Raw genomic sequence first — 15,930 nt, forward strand, 5'->3', positions numbered from 1 at the left:
GTTATTACTACAGTAATAAAAATTTATCAAGCTGAAGGGATGATGAGGGAGTTAGAACGAGGAACGAAAGAAAGTCCGACAATAAACCAATAGGGCAGGCTTCTTTAGGTCCCAATTAATTTTTCCGACAGGAACTCAGAAAGGAAAGAAGGGGATTTGCCGGTTCTCCAGATATCAGTGGCTGATGCCTCGACCTGTAAAAATCTCTCGGAACTATAATGAGCAACAGAAAGATAGGAGTATAATTTAACCAGACAAAGATGGAAATGGAAATAATGAAACGAGATAATATTTCAACAGCAGGAGAACATTATGCCTCTGAACTTCCTAAATTCGGATTGAAGAACTAAGGAAGAATATTACACCTTTACATTTTTCTTCTTTTTCTTTTTCTTTTTCTTTCCTTTTGAAGGAAGGGATCCAGTAAATGTTGCCTGACATTCCTGGATGACCCGGCTAACATGAGGATCATCTCTTGGTATTTTATTCAAAATACTTTGTGCAGATTTATGATCGCCCAATGCCAAAAGGGCCTGATACATCCTTACAAAACTTAGAACGTTGTATGGAAGACCAGCTGCCTTGTACTCTTTCCAAATAAGAAAACAAGATTCCAAATCCTTGGCACTAACACAAGCTGTAAGCAGAAAATCAAGACTTTTCCGTGAGGGGCGTAGATCAAGGTCTTTGACAGCTTGAAGCATGGCCAAGCCAAAATGCATATCTGTTGGCTCTTTCTCAGCAATTTGGCAAAACACCTCATCAAAGACATTTTCTGTTGCTGCATCATCAGAAATGACACTCTGCTTTAGTTGCCTAAGCAAATCAACTGCAGAGGTTAGATGCTCATGCCGAATACAGTATAAAACAACCCTAAAGCACCCATCAAACCAGTAATCAGGGTTATCCAATTCCTTGAGTAACTGAAGCAATCTGTCCAATTGACCTTCCGATTGGAGATGTTCGATCAAACTAATAACTGCCTTGGGCTCCAAACGACCTTCTGCTTGCTTGATTTCTTCATACAGATTGAGAGCATCAGACATCTGTCCATGTGATGCAAGAGCCGAAACAAACACACTTTTAACTTCATTCAAGCTCTTGGCTGGTATTCGTTTATCCAACATTACCTGTTTAGCCTTTTCAAATTGTCCACATGATACATATGCATTGATGAGGGACATAAAAACAATCTTCGTGATGAGAACTCCAGACTGCTTCATTTCTTCAACAATCTTATCAATATCCTCTTCAGAGTCACAGTTGACTAAAAGGTAACTGTATGTCTGGGAATCTGGCTTCACATCTGCATCTTTCATTTGTTTGAGAACCATCAATGCACCATTAATGTTTTTATAACGGAAGTATCCAGCCATTATGGCATTGTATATGTTTGATGTAGGCATCAAATTCAATTTATCCAGATCCACTATCATGCCATACGCACCTTCAAAATCTTTCATTTTCACACTGAGATTTATCATCCTCCTGAATGTTTCAGTACTTGGTTTCAAGTCATGGCAAGATATCATGGAATAGAGGCGACGAACCAAATTATACTCCCTGCTTTCCTCGCAGGCATCCAACAGGGAATGAAATGTATCCAATGACAAGGTAAATCCTACTTTTAACATCTCATCTACAATGTTAAGCGCATCATGTACCTTGAGCAATTCACAGCAATACTGAATAAACTTTTCATAATGCTCAGACAAAGGCATCAGTTCTAATTTTGCTAGCAAAGTTTTAAACTTGACAAGGACATCTTCAACTGCTAAATTTGGTATGCTAGTCACATAGTTGTAGATGAAGTTTGAGATCTTTTCTGCTCCAATTTCATCCATTTTTAATGCCAACAAGAACCTCTCTGCAAAGAGGTCCAGCGAGAGCTTCCCTAAAGATCTGAAAATATTCACCAAATGCTCCATAGATGAAACTTTTGTAATGTCAAAAGCTTCCAATAAGGGCAAAAGCTCCTTTTTCCGGTTACTTTCACAAAATGCTAAAAGATAGCTCTGTTGAAAGGAGGATTTATCGTTGCCATCATACAGTGCAAGATTATAACAAAGCTCCTGTATCTTTTCTTCATCATTCACTCCAATGTAAAGAAGCATCTCATAGTAAGTTAATGTGGGGAGTGAATTCTCGTCTCTGATTAGTTCACAGAAGAAGTGAAACTCAGGAACCAAGCCAAAATCAATAAGATACCTAAGGAAGGGACCATAAGTAGTTTCCCCTATTGGGAATCCCAATTCCTTCATCCATTCAAAAATTTTGTAAGCCTTGAAAATCTGCTGTAGGGAAACTTCTTCATCATCAGTTTTCCTGGCTGTTTCTATGCACAGTCGAATTAAAGCATTAAATTCTTTCAATCCAGTTCCTCGTCCCAATTTACCAAGTATCTGAATGGTCGCATCTGGCCCCAACTTCTCCCCACACATTGTTGTTAGTCGGTCAAAACGATTTTTCTGACTACTGCTAAAGATCCACTTCTGCTTTCGCTCCCGGGATATTTCTTTCCTACGCAGAGATATGTTGTTTTCTGCTGAGCGTGAGATCCACGGATCATGCAAAACATTGCTGAAAGATTCTTCACTATCACTTGCTGAATCATATGAGCCATCCACATAGTAATCTCGCTCACCTGCATTAACCGTCAAGAACAAGAACTAAATGGTAGAATCCAACCAATACTTTCCATTCTCACAATGCAAAAACAAAAGAATTTTCCATTTGTTCCATTATGATGTCCTAAATAGGACAAACCTTTAACTGTCAGGCGCCTATAAGCTGAAAGTGCAGACACACAACTTCATATCTTACTTATGCAGAAGATCATCACAAGCAAGACTCCATACTCTCTTGAAACTTCAAATTTCTGGCTACATCCAGTCAACAAACTTAAAATACTGCATCTTAGCAAGCCATAATACCCAACGCTTTCCCATAATATAATCAAAGTTTACTAGATGTCAATTATATTTTTAAAAAAAATGTTTAATTTTCTCTGTTCTACAGGTTGAACCTCTTTCTTTTTTCTTCTTTCTAAAACAATTTCTGAAGGGGAAAACAGAAGCAGGGAAGGCTAAATGGGGACAGTGAGAACTGAGAGTGAAGGAACAAAGACCATTAACCACAAATCAGAGACCTTAAATGGCCAAGTATTTCATTCCGGACATTTGAATGTTATACCACGTAAATAAGCTGCTTTGGAAGCATCTTGATATGTAATTACCGCAAGAGTTAACATTTCACCAAATAACAGTAGCATTCTCTCCACAAACTGCAAATATAACAAACACTCTCTGAATATCTATAATTCCGATCAACAACATTATTATTTTTTTATTTAAATATCCATCCTACAAGTAGTACAAAAATGGCCCAAGAATTTCAAAACAAGTACAAGTGAAAACCGAAAAATGATTTACTCAACCACGTAATATTGCAGATATCTCCTCCGACAGCAGCCTCGCCGACTCGTCTACTTGCAACAACAGCCAGCAAACACCATTAGCAAAACAGAAATAGTTTAAAGTAACCGTACTAGTCACAGAACTGAAGCAGAAAATGAAAATGATGAACAAAATACCGTTATCAGCAGCAGAGAGAAGCTTCAAGTTTCCGATCCCACCGATACCCCCGAGAGGCTTGAGAAAAGAAGCAGTATCAATACTAGAAGAAGAAGAGACGTCTGATTTAGGTGCCTTGTAGTTGAGTAACTGCTTGCGGATAGTGTCGGAGGTGGAGACATTTATAGAGGAAACGTATTTTTTCAGAGCAACGTCCTCAGCCGAGGTGGCGGTGGCGGTTTTGAATTTAGAGGCGGAACGGAAAAGGTTGCCGAGGTTTTTGAGCTTAGTGGCGGGCATGAGAAGATGTCCGGCGAGTGTTTGTTGAAATGCATATGGTGTGGGCGTTCGCCGAAGCTTTTTCTTCCCCACCCTTTTTTTCGTAAGATATTTGTGGGCTAATGGACCAGCGGTTAATATGTGGTATTTCCTCCATGTGAGTGAGAAGAGAGTGTTTGCCAAAATTGGATTGGTGACGAAAAGGTGAGTTGGGCATATCCTGAATTAGTAGCACTTCACTCATTGTAAGGCCTTACACCTAATCTAGAAAGGTTTTTGGGCCTCCCCGGATCGGACAATTTATGGGTTCTTGGGTTGTGGTGTAGCTTTCGCTGCAGTGTCTTCAGGGTCCAACTCAATATATAAAGTTAGGTGATTATGAGATTATTTCGAGTCAATAATAAAAATTAAACATTCAAAAAAAAAAATGAATGTTACTGTTACACATTTTGTGATTTTAAAAGATTTTGAAAGTTACAAATTATATGTTTTTTAGCCACTATTTTTCTAATTCATTAGTATCCTATCTCGTTATCTCTATATTTTTATTCTTAAACAGTTAGTTTTGCGAATATTTAAAAAAATCTCAAACGATACAAAAAATTACAGACTTGTTTAGTGGCGTCTTCTGCTGGCATATGTGTACTACCCTCTTCCCACCAATCCTCACACAATTGGCAAGTTAATTACTCATGTAAAATGCAAATTCCTATTCTCTCTAGGACGGCTGGTATACAATATTCTTTTGACATCGTCTATGCATATTGTTGCTCTGCTATATTTATGTGTTTGATCTACATACGCATATATGTATGTATGTATGTATGTATGTATGTATCTAACTTTATTCGTGTGTGATCTAAGTGCAAATGAGATTATCATAAAGAGCTAACAAGGAAGAAGAGAAAACTCGGATTTTGCTGGCAGCATCCATATGAGGAAGAGCGTGCAAGTTTAACACGTTTTCACAGACAGGTGAGGTGAGGAATAGGATGAGATTGAGCAAAATTTTTTAGTTAACTGCATTGGCAGACCAACAAATAATATAGGACGAATGGGAAATGACAGATACGGGCGTTATAAAAATATGTAACTTGATATGAAAGAAGGATTCTGCGTTGAATAGGCTAAAGCTCTTACTTATTCTCCTTTTTGGGATTTTCGCGTGAATGATTCAATTCATAAACATAAAACCATGAAGTAACGTGCGGTATCTAACCAAGTAGACGTTAATTTCATCTAACAGTTGAGTTAAATATTATAACATTTGGTGGAACATCAATCCAGCATGGATGGAGCACCTGTCCCATAACAGGTGAATTTGTAACCTGTGCTCTTGCATAGGCACAAGCAAAACAAGAACGAAGTAAAATAATCCTTTCCAACTATATAAATTTGGTGGATTGCTAACGAGAATTCGGACACTTTGTTTTGGCCGCGAAAGGTTCCTTTACCAGTTAGTAAACACTGGGAAAAGTACAGCAAACAGTCATGTTACGGTAGGATGGAAAGAAGCAGCAAACAATGAAAAGGCAACTGATAAAGACTGGTTTTAATCGTATTTTTATACGTCCGAGGCCAAGAGGAAGCAGCCGGCTAATCTGATCACAATGTACTGCAGCCCCGCAATCACAAATGACAGTGGAAGCGATAAAGTGCCTGCTGCTAGAATAAAATAAACTCTCTAGATTCTGTAATTAATTTATGTTATTTATGAAGAACATGGTGTCCAGAAACTATAGAGACCTCCTTCAGATAATATATTTCGGCTAATCGGCAGTAGCATATTTAGCGTATTCAAAAGGTGATACTCCCTCTTGGAGGGGGCAATTAGAACTCAGAAATGGGACGTAACAATGGCATGTTTCGATATGCTGATGGAGTGGACAAGCTGCTGATGACTTTTGGGACGTTAGGTAGCATTGGAGATGGATTGCAGATTCCTCTAATGATGTTTATGTTAAGCGATGTCATCAATACTTACGGAAATCCCAGTGGTGCACTCTCTTTCGATACCGTTAATGAGGTAACAAAAGTTAATTAACATGCTGTTGTCTTCAACTATTGCTAATCCAGTTAACATTATGGAGTCAGATCAGGGGGAGAAAATGTTTTAACAAACATAACTCTCTATGGTGTAACATATTATGTAGCCCTTATCATGCATGACAAAAAAGGCCAAACAATTGTGTTTTGAGGTTGTGGATTTGATATCTTCAGTCACTTGTGCGCAAGTTTGGAGTTAGATTAGCACGAGTTAGCGAAAATACTAGCTCAGACACCACTTGCCAACAAATCCAGTAGAAAATGAATCAAAAACGTTGCATCAACTTATTAACATGCTGTTTTAATCTTCAAAATCTTGCAGTTTGCACTCAGGCTACTCTATGTTGCAATTGGAGTTGGACTATCTGCTTTTGTTGGTATGCAGAAATTAGTTTAAATTAGCTAGTGCTGTATGATGCATGGCATACATGCATATCCTTCTGATGTAACTTGCCCACATATTTAAAAGCTCTATTTTTTTTATTTTTATTTTTTTTTGGATGGTGGCAGAGGGATTGTGCTGGGCAAGAACAGCAGAAAGACAGACTTCCAGGATGAGACTGGAGTACCTGAAATCTGTGCTTAGGCAAGATGTTGGTTTCTTTGACACACAAGCAGCAGATTCTTCCACCACTTTTCAGGTTGTTACCACTATCTCGGCAGACTCCAATACGATCCAAGTCACCATAGGTGAAAAGGTAAGCATTTCACTTTCGTCTCTCTTGTCAATTGTCATCCCACCAAAATGCACTCACTAAGGACATCATAATTGTTCCGCCAAATTCTAAAACAATTTCATCTTCTGAATGTAGATACCCGATTGCCTGGCTTACATGGGGTCCTTCTTCTTCTGCCTCATATTTTCCTTCATTTTGTCCTGGAAGATTACACTTGCTGCTCTACCATTAAGCCTCACCTTCATTGTTCCTGGACTTGGATTTGGGACATTAATGATGAACGTTGGCATGAAAATGATTGAGTCTTATGGAGTTGCTGGTGGAATCGCAGAACAAGCAATTTCCTCAATCAGAACTGTATATTCTTATGTAGCAGAGAATCAAACTCTTGTGAAGTTTAGCAATGCGCTTGAAAACACTATGCAACTAGGTATAAAGCAAGGGTTTGCAAGAGGCTTGATGCTGGGAAGCATGGGAGGTATTTATATTAGCTGGGCTTTCCAAGCTTGGGCTGGTTCCCTTCTAGTTAGCAAAAGGGGAGAGAAGGGTGGAGACGTTTTTGTTGCAGGATTCAATGTTCTCATGGGAGGATTGTGAGCGATTTCATTCTAGCATACTTGTCAGTTGGAGTATTAGTTTTTCTTTGTTCAATCTCTTTATTAAATCTTACTATTCAAAATGCTTGCAGAAATATTTTGACTGCACTTCCAAATCTTACTGCCATCACGGAAGCAAAGGCTGCTGCTATTCGGATTACTGAGATGATTGATAGGCAGCCGACCATTGATAATGAAGATAAAAAGGGGAAAGCTTTATCATATGTGAGAGGAGAAATTGAGTTCAAAGGTGTCTATTTTAGCTACCCTTCAAGGCCGGATACACCCGTCCTACAAGGCCTGAATCTTGTATTCCCAGCAGGCAAAACAGTGGGACTTGTTGGGGGAAGTGGTTCTGGCAAGTCCACCATTGTTTCCTTACTGCAAAGATTTTATGACCCTATTGAAGGTGAAATATTTTTGGACGGATACAAGATAAAGAGACTTCATCTTAAATGGTTAAGATCCCAAATGGGTCTGGTTAATCAAGAACCAGTCCTCTTTGCAACTTCCATAAAAGAAAACATCCTCTTTGGAAGGGATGGAGCATCTATGGAAGACATGCAAACAGCAGCCAAGGCTGCTAATGCCCATGACTTCATTATTAAATTACCTGATGCTTATGACACTCAAGTAAGGCATCTCTACCTCTGAGTCTGAGACTATTATCTTTCTGGTACCTATGTTTTTTTTTTTCAAAATGGTTTCCTCTGCGGGTGTGTGTTGGAGTGTGTATTTTTGTGGTGTGGACTCTGTTCACATGCTACAATTTTTGTGTTTTAATTTCTTGAAGTGCTGCCATTATTCAATTATCAAGTGTTTGGACACTGGATTTCTCCAGGTAGGACAATTTGGAGTTCAATTATCCGGAGGACAGAGGCAACGAATAGCCATAGCAAGGGCTTTGCTGAGGGATCCAAAAATTTTGCTGCTTGATGAAGCTACAAGTGCATTAGATACACAGTCTGAAAATATTGTGCAGCAGGCCATTGATAATGCAGCTATGGGGAGGACTGCAATCGTCATAGCTCATCGTCTCTCCACAATTAGAATGGCAGATTGGATTGTGGTTCTTCAATCAGGGAAAGTAGTTGAATCAGGCACCCACAATGAGCTTATGCAGATGAATGGCGAAAATGGTGGGGAATACTTTAGAATGGTGCAGTTGCAGCAACAAACGATGCAAAATGAAGCTGACAATAGCTTTAACTATCAGAGTGACTGGAAGAGTCCGTACAAAAGGACTGTTCCTCCAAGTCCATTGAGCGTCAGATCAAGTGCACCAGGGACCCCAGCTCTCTATGCTCTTAGTCCAGGCTTTTCGAGGAGTGCACCGTATTCCACTCCTTACTCAATCCAATTTGATGACTATGACACTGAAGACGAAGAGTTTGACCACTCGGCTTCTCCTGCTCCTTCACAATGGCGTTTGCTGAAAATGAATGCACCAGAGTGGGGCAGAGCCTTGCTTGGATGCATGGGGGCTATAGGTTCTGGAGCTGTTCAACCGGTAAATGCCTATTGCGTGGGAGCGTTAATATCAGTTTACTTTCGACCTGATAGACCTTCCATCACATCCCATGCCAGAAACTACTCTTATGTGTTTGTCGGCCTGGGAGTCTTCAACTTCTTTACCAATGTCCTGCAACATTATAATTTCGCTGTCATGGGGGAAAAGTTAACCAAAAGAGTTAGGGAGAAGCTGCTTGAGAAACTTATGACATTCGAGATCGGATGGTTTGATCGGGATGAAAATACTAGTGCTGCTATATGTGCACGTATATCAACCGAAGCTAACATGGTTCGTTCCCTTGTAGGTGACCGAATGTCGCTACTTGCCCAAGCATTTTTTGGAGCTACTTTTGCTTATGCACTAGGGCTAGTGCTAACTTGGAGGTTAGCCCTGGTGATGATGGCTGCTCAGCCATTAGTGATAGGAAGCTTCTATGCTAGAAGTGTTTTGATGAAAAGTATGTCTGCAAAAGCTCAAATTGCGCAGAAGGAAGGAAGCCAACTAGCAAGTGAAGCTGTTATTAACCATAGAACTATTACGGCCTTCTCTTCTCAGAAAAAAATTCTTGGGTTGTTCCAAGCAACATTGGAGGGGCCACGGAAGGAGAGCATCAGACAATCCTGGTTTGCAGGTTTTGGCCTGTTTAGTTCTCAATTTCTGGCAGCGGCTTCTACAGCTTTAGCATTTTGGTACGGCGGAAGGCTGTTAACAAATGGGCAAATATCTCCAGAGCGACTCTTTCAAGCATTTTTGGCTCTGCTGTTCACTGCTTATACCATTGCAGAGGCAGGAAGTATGACAAAAGATATATCTAGAGGAAGCAATGCTGTCCGCTCAGTTTTTGCAATTCTAGACAGAAAGGCTGAGATTGATCCAAATGATTCACAGGGACATGACGCAACCAAAACAAGTATTAGGGGTCGAGTGGAGTTGAAGCATGTACACTTTGCTTATCTATCAAGACCTGAGACATTAATCCTTAAGGGCTTGAGCCTCAAAATCAGTGCAGGAACTACAGTAGCACTCGTTGGGCAAAGCGGATGCGGCAAATCAACAATCCTTGGACTCATTGAGAGATTCTACGATCCTCTTAAAGGTTCAGTATGCATTGATGAAAGGGACATAAAAGACTTCAATTTGAGGACCTTGAGGACACAGATTGCACTAGTCAGCCAAGAGCCAACCCTCTTCGCTGGAACTATCTATGAGAACATTGCCTATGGGAAGAAGGATGCCAAGGAATCTGAGATAAGAAAGGCTGCAATGCTTGCTAATGCACATGAGTTCATAAGGTATGAAGTCAATGTTCACAAATTCAGAAACTAATTTCTTTTAGCACCAATCCGATAAATCTATTCTAACTCCGCTAGCAACAAAAGAGTTCCGTGACCTCTAACATAATAATGTTATATTAACTGTAACAGTGGGATGAAGGATGGATACGAGACATACTGTGGAGAAAGAGGGGTTCAGCTGTCTGGTGGTCAAAAACAGAGAATAGCATTAGCTCGGGCGATATTAAAGAATCCCAGAATCCTACTATTGGATGAAGCAACCAGTGCTCTTGACAGTGTATCAGAGAGCTTAGTTCAAGAAGCACTGGAGAGAATGACGGCCAGAAGAACATGCATTGTTGTGGCTCATCGTTTATCCACAATACAGAAAGCAAATTCGATTGTGGTGATCAAGGATGGAAAGGTTGCAGAGGAAGGTTCACATTCTGATCTTCTTTCGTTAGGACGTAATGGCGCCTACTATGCCCTTGTAAAAACACCGGGAAGCAACTCTCCTTACCGGTGAAATAGAGCAAACTTTTAGTATACGTAGATGGTGGGTAAGGCTGTATAAGAGCCATCTCCAGTTATGTTCTCACCTGAAACTTCTGCGTTGTTCATGATTGAGAAGATTATGGTATCCCTTTATCAGTATATAGATCAGTATTTAGTTTGTTATAGCCAAAATTTGTGTTCGAGTTGGTTGGTGATGGACTTGTGCTCCTTGAAGAATGTAATAATACCTACCATTAATGGGAAGTTGATCTTGGGGATTAGGCAGAGTTTTACTCTTCCAGGTGTACATTAATACCAAAAAAAAAGGAAAAATTATGAAAGAAATGATTGTGCACTGTATTGTAGAAAATCTGATAAGGCGGAACCATGGCTTACTATTTCTTTTCTTGCAAATTCTACTACTAGTTTCAATCGTTCTCTTGTTTTCTTAAGGAAAAAAAAAAGGCAGAAAAGATCAATAATCTGGAAAATAGGCTTACAATGGAAGACTGAGCTATGGAGTTACAGAAAATCCAATCGACGATCATAATGGTACAAAGTAGATTTGAGTACAAATTTAAGAATTAAGTAAAACGAAAACTTAACCTACCAATAATAACTACCATATAGGATTCCACTAAATGACGAAACCATACTTAGATTAATACTTCCTCTCAAAGGATTAAACCAAGACCCTGTGGCCTGCACTCACTACGAAATCTAAATCTAGGATGCTTCAAAAATTAGAAACTACAACAGCAGAACCAAGAAATACAATGCAATCGAAATTACCACTAGCCCAGGACAGCGAACCGACTCCGGTGCGCCGGACTTGAGTCTGATGCCCTTCTTGTTGACTTTTTTACCAGAATTATTGACATCCAAATTAGCTCCCACCTTCAAGCCATGTCTCTTGGTATACCAAAACAGAATCTTGTACCTCACCCTCGTGGTCAATCCCACCCGGAAAGTCACCGTGGACCCATTTGACACCGCCCCGTAAGCTGCCTCCCACGGCACCCCATATGTCTGCACCAGCTCTTTCCGGCGAGCTTTCTTGTCATGACCCTGGTAGAAACTTGGGACGGTATAGTTTGCTATTCCAAGGCTACCATTTTGAACATAAAAGAAGGTGAGATTCAGATCATCATAGCCTACACCTTTGTCCTTCATTTCATTCTTGAGCCTCAGATCAAAGTAAAGAGTGTGGTTGCTTCTAGTAGTGGTGGAATTATCTGTTGCATTCAGGGAAGGAACATAAAAGTCTTCTATGGAGCATGAGGGTTTAGACCCACGAAGACTTAGCCACATGAAAAGGGCTGTTAGGCCTGAGGTCAATATGAAGCTGCAGCAGCATCGGCAACACCCTCCTCCACTGCTGCTGGCGTCTGACATGCTTGGAAAAAATGGTGGTTCTCCGGTGAAGTATTATGAGGGACTACCAGTGAACAAAGTAGTACCAGGAAACAAATGATGCCAGTGGAAAGAAAAGAATCAATTCAATTGTGAAGACTAGAAAGAAGAAACACTGCAGGCAGGAATAATTGTTGTGTTTCGTGCTTTATTAAAAGGAAAAATTGATCAGTACGTGTAGGCCGCGTTGCTTTTGGTTTGGACTTTGGAGAGACTTCCGTAACATGAATGGGGATCTCTGCTGAAATTTCCTGGTTCGCTCCAAGAAATTAAGGTCAACTCGTGCATTGACTTGACGCTCCACAAACTTTTAGCAGTAGATTCGTTAACCTTTTCTTAATGGGAAATTGTGGGACAATGTGGTTTAATGGGAATTGGTCATTGGAGCAACTTAGGAGGAGCATTTATTGCAGTAAAGATTAAGAAAATTGTGGTTTAATGCGTATTGGCCACTGGGGTAACTTAGGAGGAGCATTTACTTTAGTAAAAAAAATGTTGTAATTGAAAAGAACAAATTACTTTTAGGTATGTCAGATATGAACTACTTTTAGCGGATTACATTCATCGATTCACGAGCCAGAGAGCTTTGCTGTGACTCTCATATACCGCTAAATTGGATCACAATAAACACAAAGACCCTTTAAGTTGAATTTTGAAGGCCATCCAAAAGTAATTTTACCCTTTTTTGGCTCCAGAGAATACCGTTCCTTTTTTTGGCTCCTGTAATTGTTTTGGTCATTGGCTTGAAGAATGTAACAATCGATAAAAGAAGACCCGGCCTGGTCTACAATACCGCGTAAATAGTGCATTAGGCGCTTCAAGGAAGGAAAAGGTACAATGCTTCAGTTGGGATATCTATTGGGGATCATGTCACGTTAGAAATTGGACCTGCTATAAAAGCTAAACAATGAATAGCTCAATTACTTTGAGGCATATTTGTAATTTTACTTAAATCTCCTAAAACATCAGCAGATAACCAACTAGCAGCTTAAGATGGTTAAACGTCCCAGTATGCTGTGAACTGCCCTTGCATGACTTCTTTGGTTCTGCCTCCCGACAGGACGAGAAGCTTGGAGTAGAAATTTTAAAATAGATATTTAACTATGAGCTACGCCATAGCAACTTATTAGCAACCACATCATATCAGGTCCCCTGTCTGAGCAACTAACAACCAAACTATTCAGGCAAAAAAGTTCAAACGCAACAAGAACGTGAATTGTCTCACTTGCATCAGCATTCTCAACTGGCATACAGCCTAAAAGATTTAAGCCATGTCCAGTCTATCAAAACTTCTAAGGTTGTCTTCCAAACTTAAGACTAACAAGCAAAGCCATATATGCATGTCTTGAGGAAAAAAAGATGATGAATGAACTCAAATACAACACCATGATGTTAAACAGCACTCTATGTATATACATTGATCATGCGGTCAAGCAACATGTTACTCATCATCTTTGTAGGGGTACTCCTCAGGAACTTGCTTCACAAGCTTCACTTGCATTTCAAATGCATCATCCCCTCTCAGCATATCACGGATCCATGTCACTTCAGTTTTCATTGACACCTGATCATTGGAGGAAAAAGTATACGATGTGGTTAGGAGGAACAGAATTTTGTTTGCACACTCAAGTTTCATATATAGGCCACAATAAATATTTCATTCAACTTAGTATGTTAATTTTATGAAAAGTAGGTAGGATTATTTCTTTGTTAAGTAGTTAATAATGCTTAGCTCAAACCATTTTATCAAAGTAAAAAATGTAATGGTACAAATTTATGAAGCACAACACGTTAACATGCAGCTCAAACAGAAAAGGTTAGGCTTGCAGAGCATGCATGCGTGCAATTTCGTCTGTGCGATCATATCCTGAAATGGCTCAGACCAAAAGGAGTTCGCACTTAGAAGATCTGATAAACAAAATTATACCAGGGTCGGATGGAATCAAAAGAAAAGAACGGACGACTACTTGGGAAATGGGACAGAAACCTAGAAGTAAACATTTTACTAACTGAAGGAGGTCTCTGTTCTTCCGCTTGTAAAATGCAAGAATAAGGTATTAATGTTCTCCATAAAGAAAATCTTTTTTTCATTTATAATTGTGGTTTTGGTCAATAGAACGAGCAACATGGTTAACCACATTCCATTTTCAGCCATGCATCTGGAAATGAATAAACTTAAATTTCTCATCAGAAAGCATAAAGAGAAAAACAAACACACAAACAGATAATATAAAGAAAATTCAAACAAGAGCACGAGTCCGACAAGATTGTCAACAGAAAGGCCCAAACGTCCATTGAGGTAAGAGCTAACCATCTCCAGAGCTCCCCTGATAACTCCACTCAGGACGTTGCAATAATACAAGCCTTGACAAGTGTCAGGAAGTTCAACAAAATCTACCAGTGGGTTATCTTCCAAAACAAGACTGCAGGTTGTACCCTCAGCATCCCAATTAGTCACAGTTGCAGTGACCCCTAGGAACATTTTGAAACCAACCTGTGTAACAGGGAACCATAAGAAAAGCATTTATCACATTGAACACCAAAAAAGTGAAGGATCTTCCAACTATTTACAAACAACGCTAAACACAAGAAGCCAATTCAGTTCAACTTTAGATTTTTTTTTTAATATACAATAAGTATGAAAAATAACCAGACAATCAGAATCTCAGCTACCACTAACAAGTTTCACATATCACCAATTTTAGGCTCAAGCACTATGAATAAAAATCAGGGAAGGGAGAAACCCGTCATAAGCCTGTAAGAACATGCAACTTTTTCCCTACTTGTAGTTATTTTGCCACCAAATGAAAGGGGAAAAAATATTAATACAGACAAATCATTTCCTGCTGGTCTGACTGCAAATTTGTGATACAAACTTGCGGAATTTCAAGAAGAACAAAAACAACCAAGCATCACCAAAATGCTACCTTTTGATGAATTAAAATTGGGTAATGGATCTAAGGCAATGGTTAGTAGAATGATATTTAAACAAGGGACACAAGAGATCTTCACTGGGCGAACATTCTCCAAAGCTGAAACTTGAGACGAAGCATACAAATCCTTTGGAGCAGAAGATAACAATATATCAGAAAATGTATACTCCAAAATGAAGAGACCTTGGCAATGACTTCAGCAGTTTCCTTGAAATCAACACATCTAGAAACATTGGACTTTGCAAGAAACTCATCGATTAGCCGAATCCCAATATTATAACCCCTGCAACATAATAAGAAATATCCCAGTTTAAACAACTTCATCAATGTCTCATACCTGAGCAAAAACTATGATTTTTATTTAGAAAAAAATGCAAAATTGGCTATTCTCAAATTATTTTAAACACAGAAAACTAGAACACACTGACTATCAACAATACTATTATAAATTGAAAGCTGACAATAGTATTGAGGAAGTAAATTACATCTGGTCAAGCTGCTTGTTGACTTCCTCGACCTCTTCCAGATCGGTTAGCAGCTGACGAACGATCGCGCCATAGGTTAGAGTGAAAAGCTCCGCGTTCTAACACAACAAACAATTAATCCATAAAATCCAAAATAAAAAACTTCAATATTTCGAGCTATTAATGCTATTAGAGTTCACGCAATAGAAAGCAGATATCGCTGGGTGCGGAGAATAATTAGGAAATGAAAATTCTCTCTATCTTGGTTGGTTTTTCCTTTTATTTTTGTAACGTACCACCCGTTCCACGCTGGCGAAAATGGCGTCACCGGATCTGGGAGCAACGGGAGGCATCGGGGAAGGTTTCCACGCTCTTGAATTCTCCGGCGAGATTCACTTTGAATACTTTGGTTTCCACTCCAGTAGCTGATGATCGCGTGCGAGTTTCGAGGGAGTCCTGGCAGCGTTTTCAGGATTGTATTACTTGGGCCTGAGATTGATGATATTTTTAGAAAATCTATTGGGCTTTGCTCGAGGAGGAGGACAGAGGATGACGTTATGGGCCTTGGAAAAGTTTGAGCAGGGCTGGGTTGGGTTAGAGGTGGTATCAGAAGAGACAGAGGCCTGGATTACCAGTTGACGGTCCATCCTCAATTACTAAGACAAGAT

The 15,930-nt window shown here is 39.6% G+C and overlaps 4 protein-coding genes across 4 annotated transcripts; 1 reads left to right on the forward strand and 3 right to left on the reverse strand.

Annotated features, from left to right (window-relative positions):
* Nucleotides 1-256: 256 nt before the first annotated feature.
* Nucleotides 257-3,930, reverse strand: LOC113772586 (pentatricopeptide repeat-containing protein At4g04790, mitochondrial-like). The gene is made up of 3 exons (XM_027317216.1): nt 3,593-3,930; nt 3,437-3,484; nt 257-2,644 (listed from the first exon to the last, which is right to left on the reverse strand). Exons 1-3 carry the CDS (start codon nt 3,870-3,872, stop codon nt 360-362), a joined length of 2,613 nt encoding a protein of 870 aa, XP_027173017.1. The 5' UTR covers nt 3,873-3,930; the 3' UTR covers nt 257-359.
* Nucleotides 3,931-5,694: 1,764 nt separating this feature from the next.
* LOC113771941 (putative multidrug resistance protein) lies at nt 5,695-10,483 on the forward strand. Its single transcript, XM_027316487.1, has 7 exons — nt 5,695-5,877; nt 6,220-6,274; nt 6,408-6,595; nt 6,710-7,167; nt 7,263-7,803; nt 8,012-9,975; nt 10,108-10,483. Exons 1-7 carry the CDS (start codon nt 5,695-5,697, stop codon nt 10,481-10,483), a joined length of 3,765 nt encoding a protein of 1,254 aa, XP_027172288.1.
* Nucleotides 10,484-10,925: 442 nt separating this feature from the next.
* Nucleotides 10,926-12,144, reverse strand: LOC113770482 (protein NDR1-like). The gene has a single exon (XM_027314951.1). The coding sequence runs from the start codon at nt 11,845-11,847 to the stop codon at nt 11,203-11,205; it is 645 nt and encodes a 214-aa protein (XP_027170752.1). The 5' UTR covers nt 11,848-12,144; the 3' UTR covers nt 10,926-11,202.
* A 900-nt stretch (nt 12,145-13,044) lies between these two features.
* Nucleotides 13,045-15,720, reverse strand: LOC113770945 (trafficking protein particle complex subunit 3). Its single transcript, XM_027315573.1, has 5 exons — nt 15,559-15,720; nt 15,284-15,381; nt 14,982-15,081; nt 14,177-14,359; nt 13,045-13,429 (listed from the first exon to the last, which is right to left on the reverse strand). Exons 1-5 carry the CDS (start codon nt 15,613-15,615, stop codon nt 13,307-13,309), a joined length of 561 nt encoding a protein of 186 aa, XP_027171374.1. The 5' UTR covers nt 15,616-15,720; the 3' UTR covers nt 13,045-13,306.
* Between the last annotated feature and the right edge of the window lie 210 nt (nt 15,721-15,930).

Source organism: Coffea eugenioides, chromosome 5, assembly GCF_003713205.1.
Source record: "Coffea eugenioides isolate CCC68of chromosome 5, Ceug_1.0, whole genome shotgun sequence".
In the NCBI taxonomy this organism is placed as follows: Eukaryota; Viridiplantae; Streptophyta; class Magnoliopsida; order Gentianales; family Rubiaceae; genus Coffea; species Coffea eugenioides.

Excerpts from the sequence above, each read along its gene's own strand:
- LOC113772586 (XM_027317216.1), bottom strand. The coding sequence starts at position 3,872 with ATGCCCGCCACTAAGCTCAAAAACCTCGGCAACCTTTTCCGTTCCGCC. Across the intron at positions 3,485-3,592 it reads TCTCTCTGCTGCTGATAACG|ACGAGTCGGCGAGGCTGCTG; the intron begins GTATTTTGTTCA and ends TGTTGCAAGTAG. Across the intron at positions 2,645-3,436 it reads GATATCTGCAATATTACGTG|GTGAGCGAGATTACTATGTG; the intron begins GTTGAGTAAATC and ends CGGTTAATGCAG.
- LOC113771941 (XM_027316487.1), top strand. The coding sequence starts at position 5,695 with ATGGGACGTAACAATGGCATGTTTCGATATGCTGATGGAGTGGACAAG. Across the intron at positions 5,878-6,219 it reads CTTTCGATACCGTTAATGAG|TTTGCACTCAGGCTACTCTA; the intron begins GTAACAAAAGTT and ends AAAATCTTGCAG. Across the intron at positions 7,168-7,262 it reads AATGTTCTCATGGGAGGATT|AAATATTTTGACTGCACTTC; the intron begins GTGAGCGATTTC and ends AAATGCTTGCAG.
- LOC113770482 (XM_027314951.1), bottom strand. The coding sequence starts at position 11,847 with ATGTCAGACGCCAGCAGCAGTGGAGGAGGGTGTTGCCGATGCTGCTGC.
- LOC113770945 (XM_027315573.1), bottom strand. The coding sequence starts at position 15,615 with ATGCCTCCCGTTGCTCCCAGATCCGGTGACGCCATTTTCGCCAGCGTG. Across the intron at positions 15,382-15,558 it reads TCGCCAGCGTGGAACGGGTG|AACGCGGAGCTTTTCACTCT; the intron begins GTACGTTACAAA and ends TTGTTGTGTTAG. Across the intron at positions 14,360-14,981 it reads CTGCTGAAGTCATTGCCAAG|GTTGGTTTCAAAATGTTCCT; the intron begins GTCTCTTCATTT and ends CCTGTTACACAG.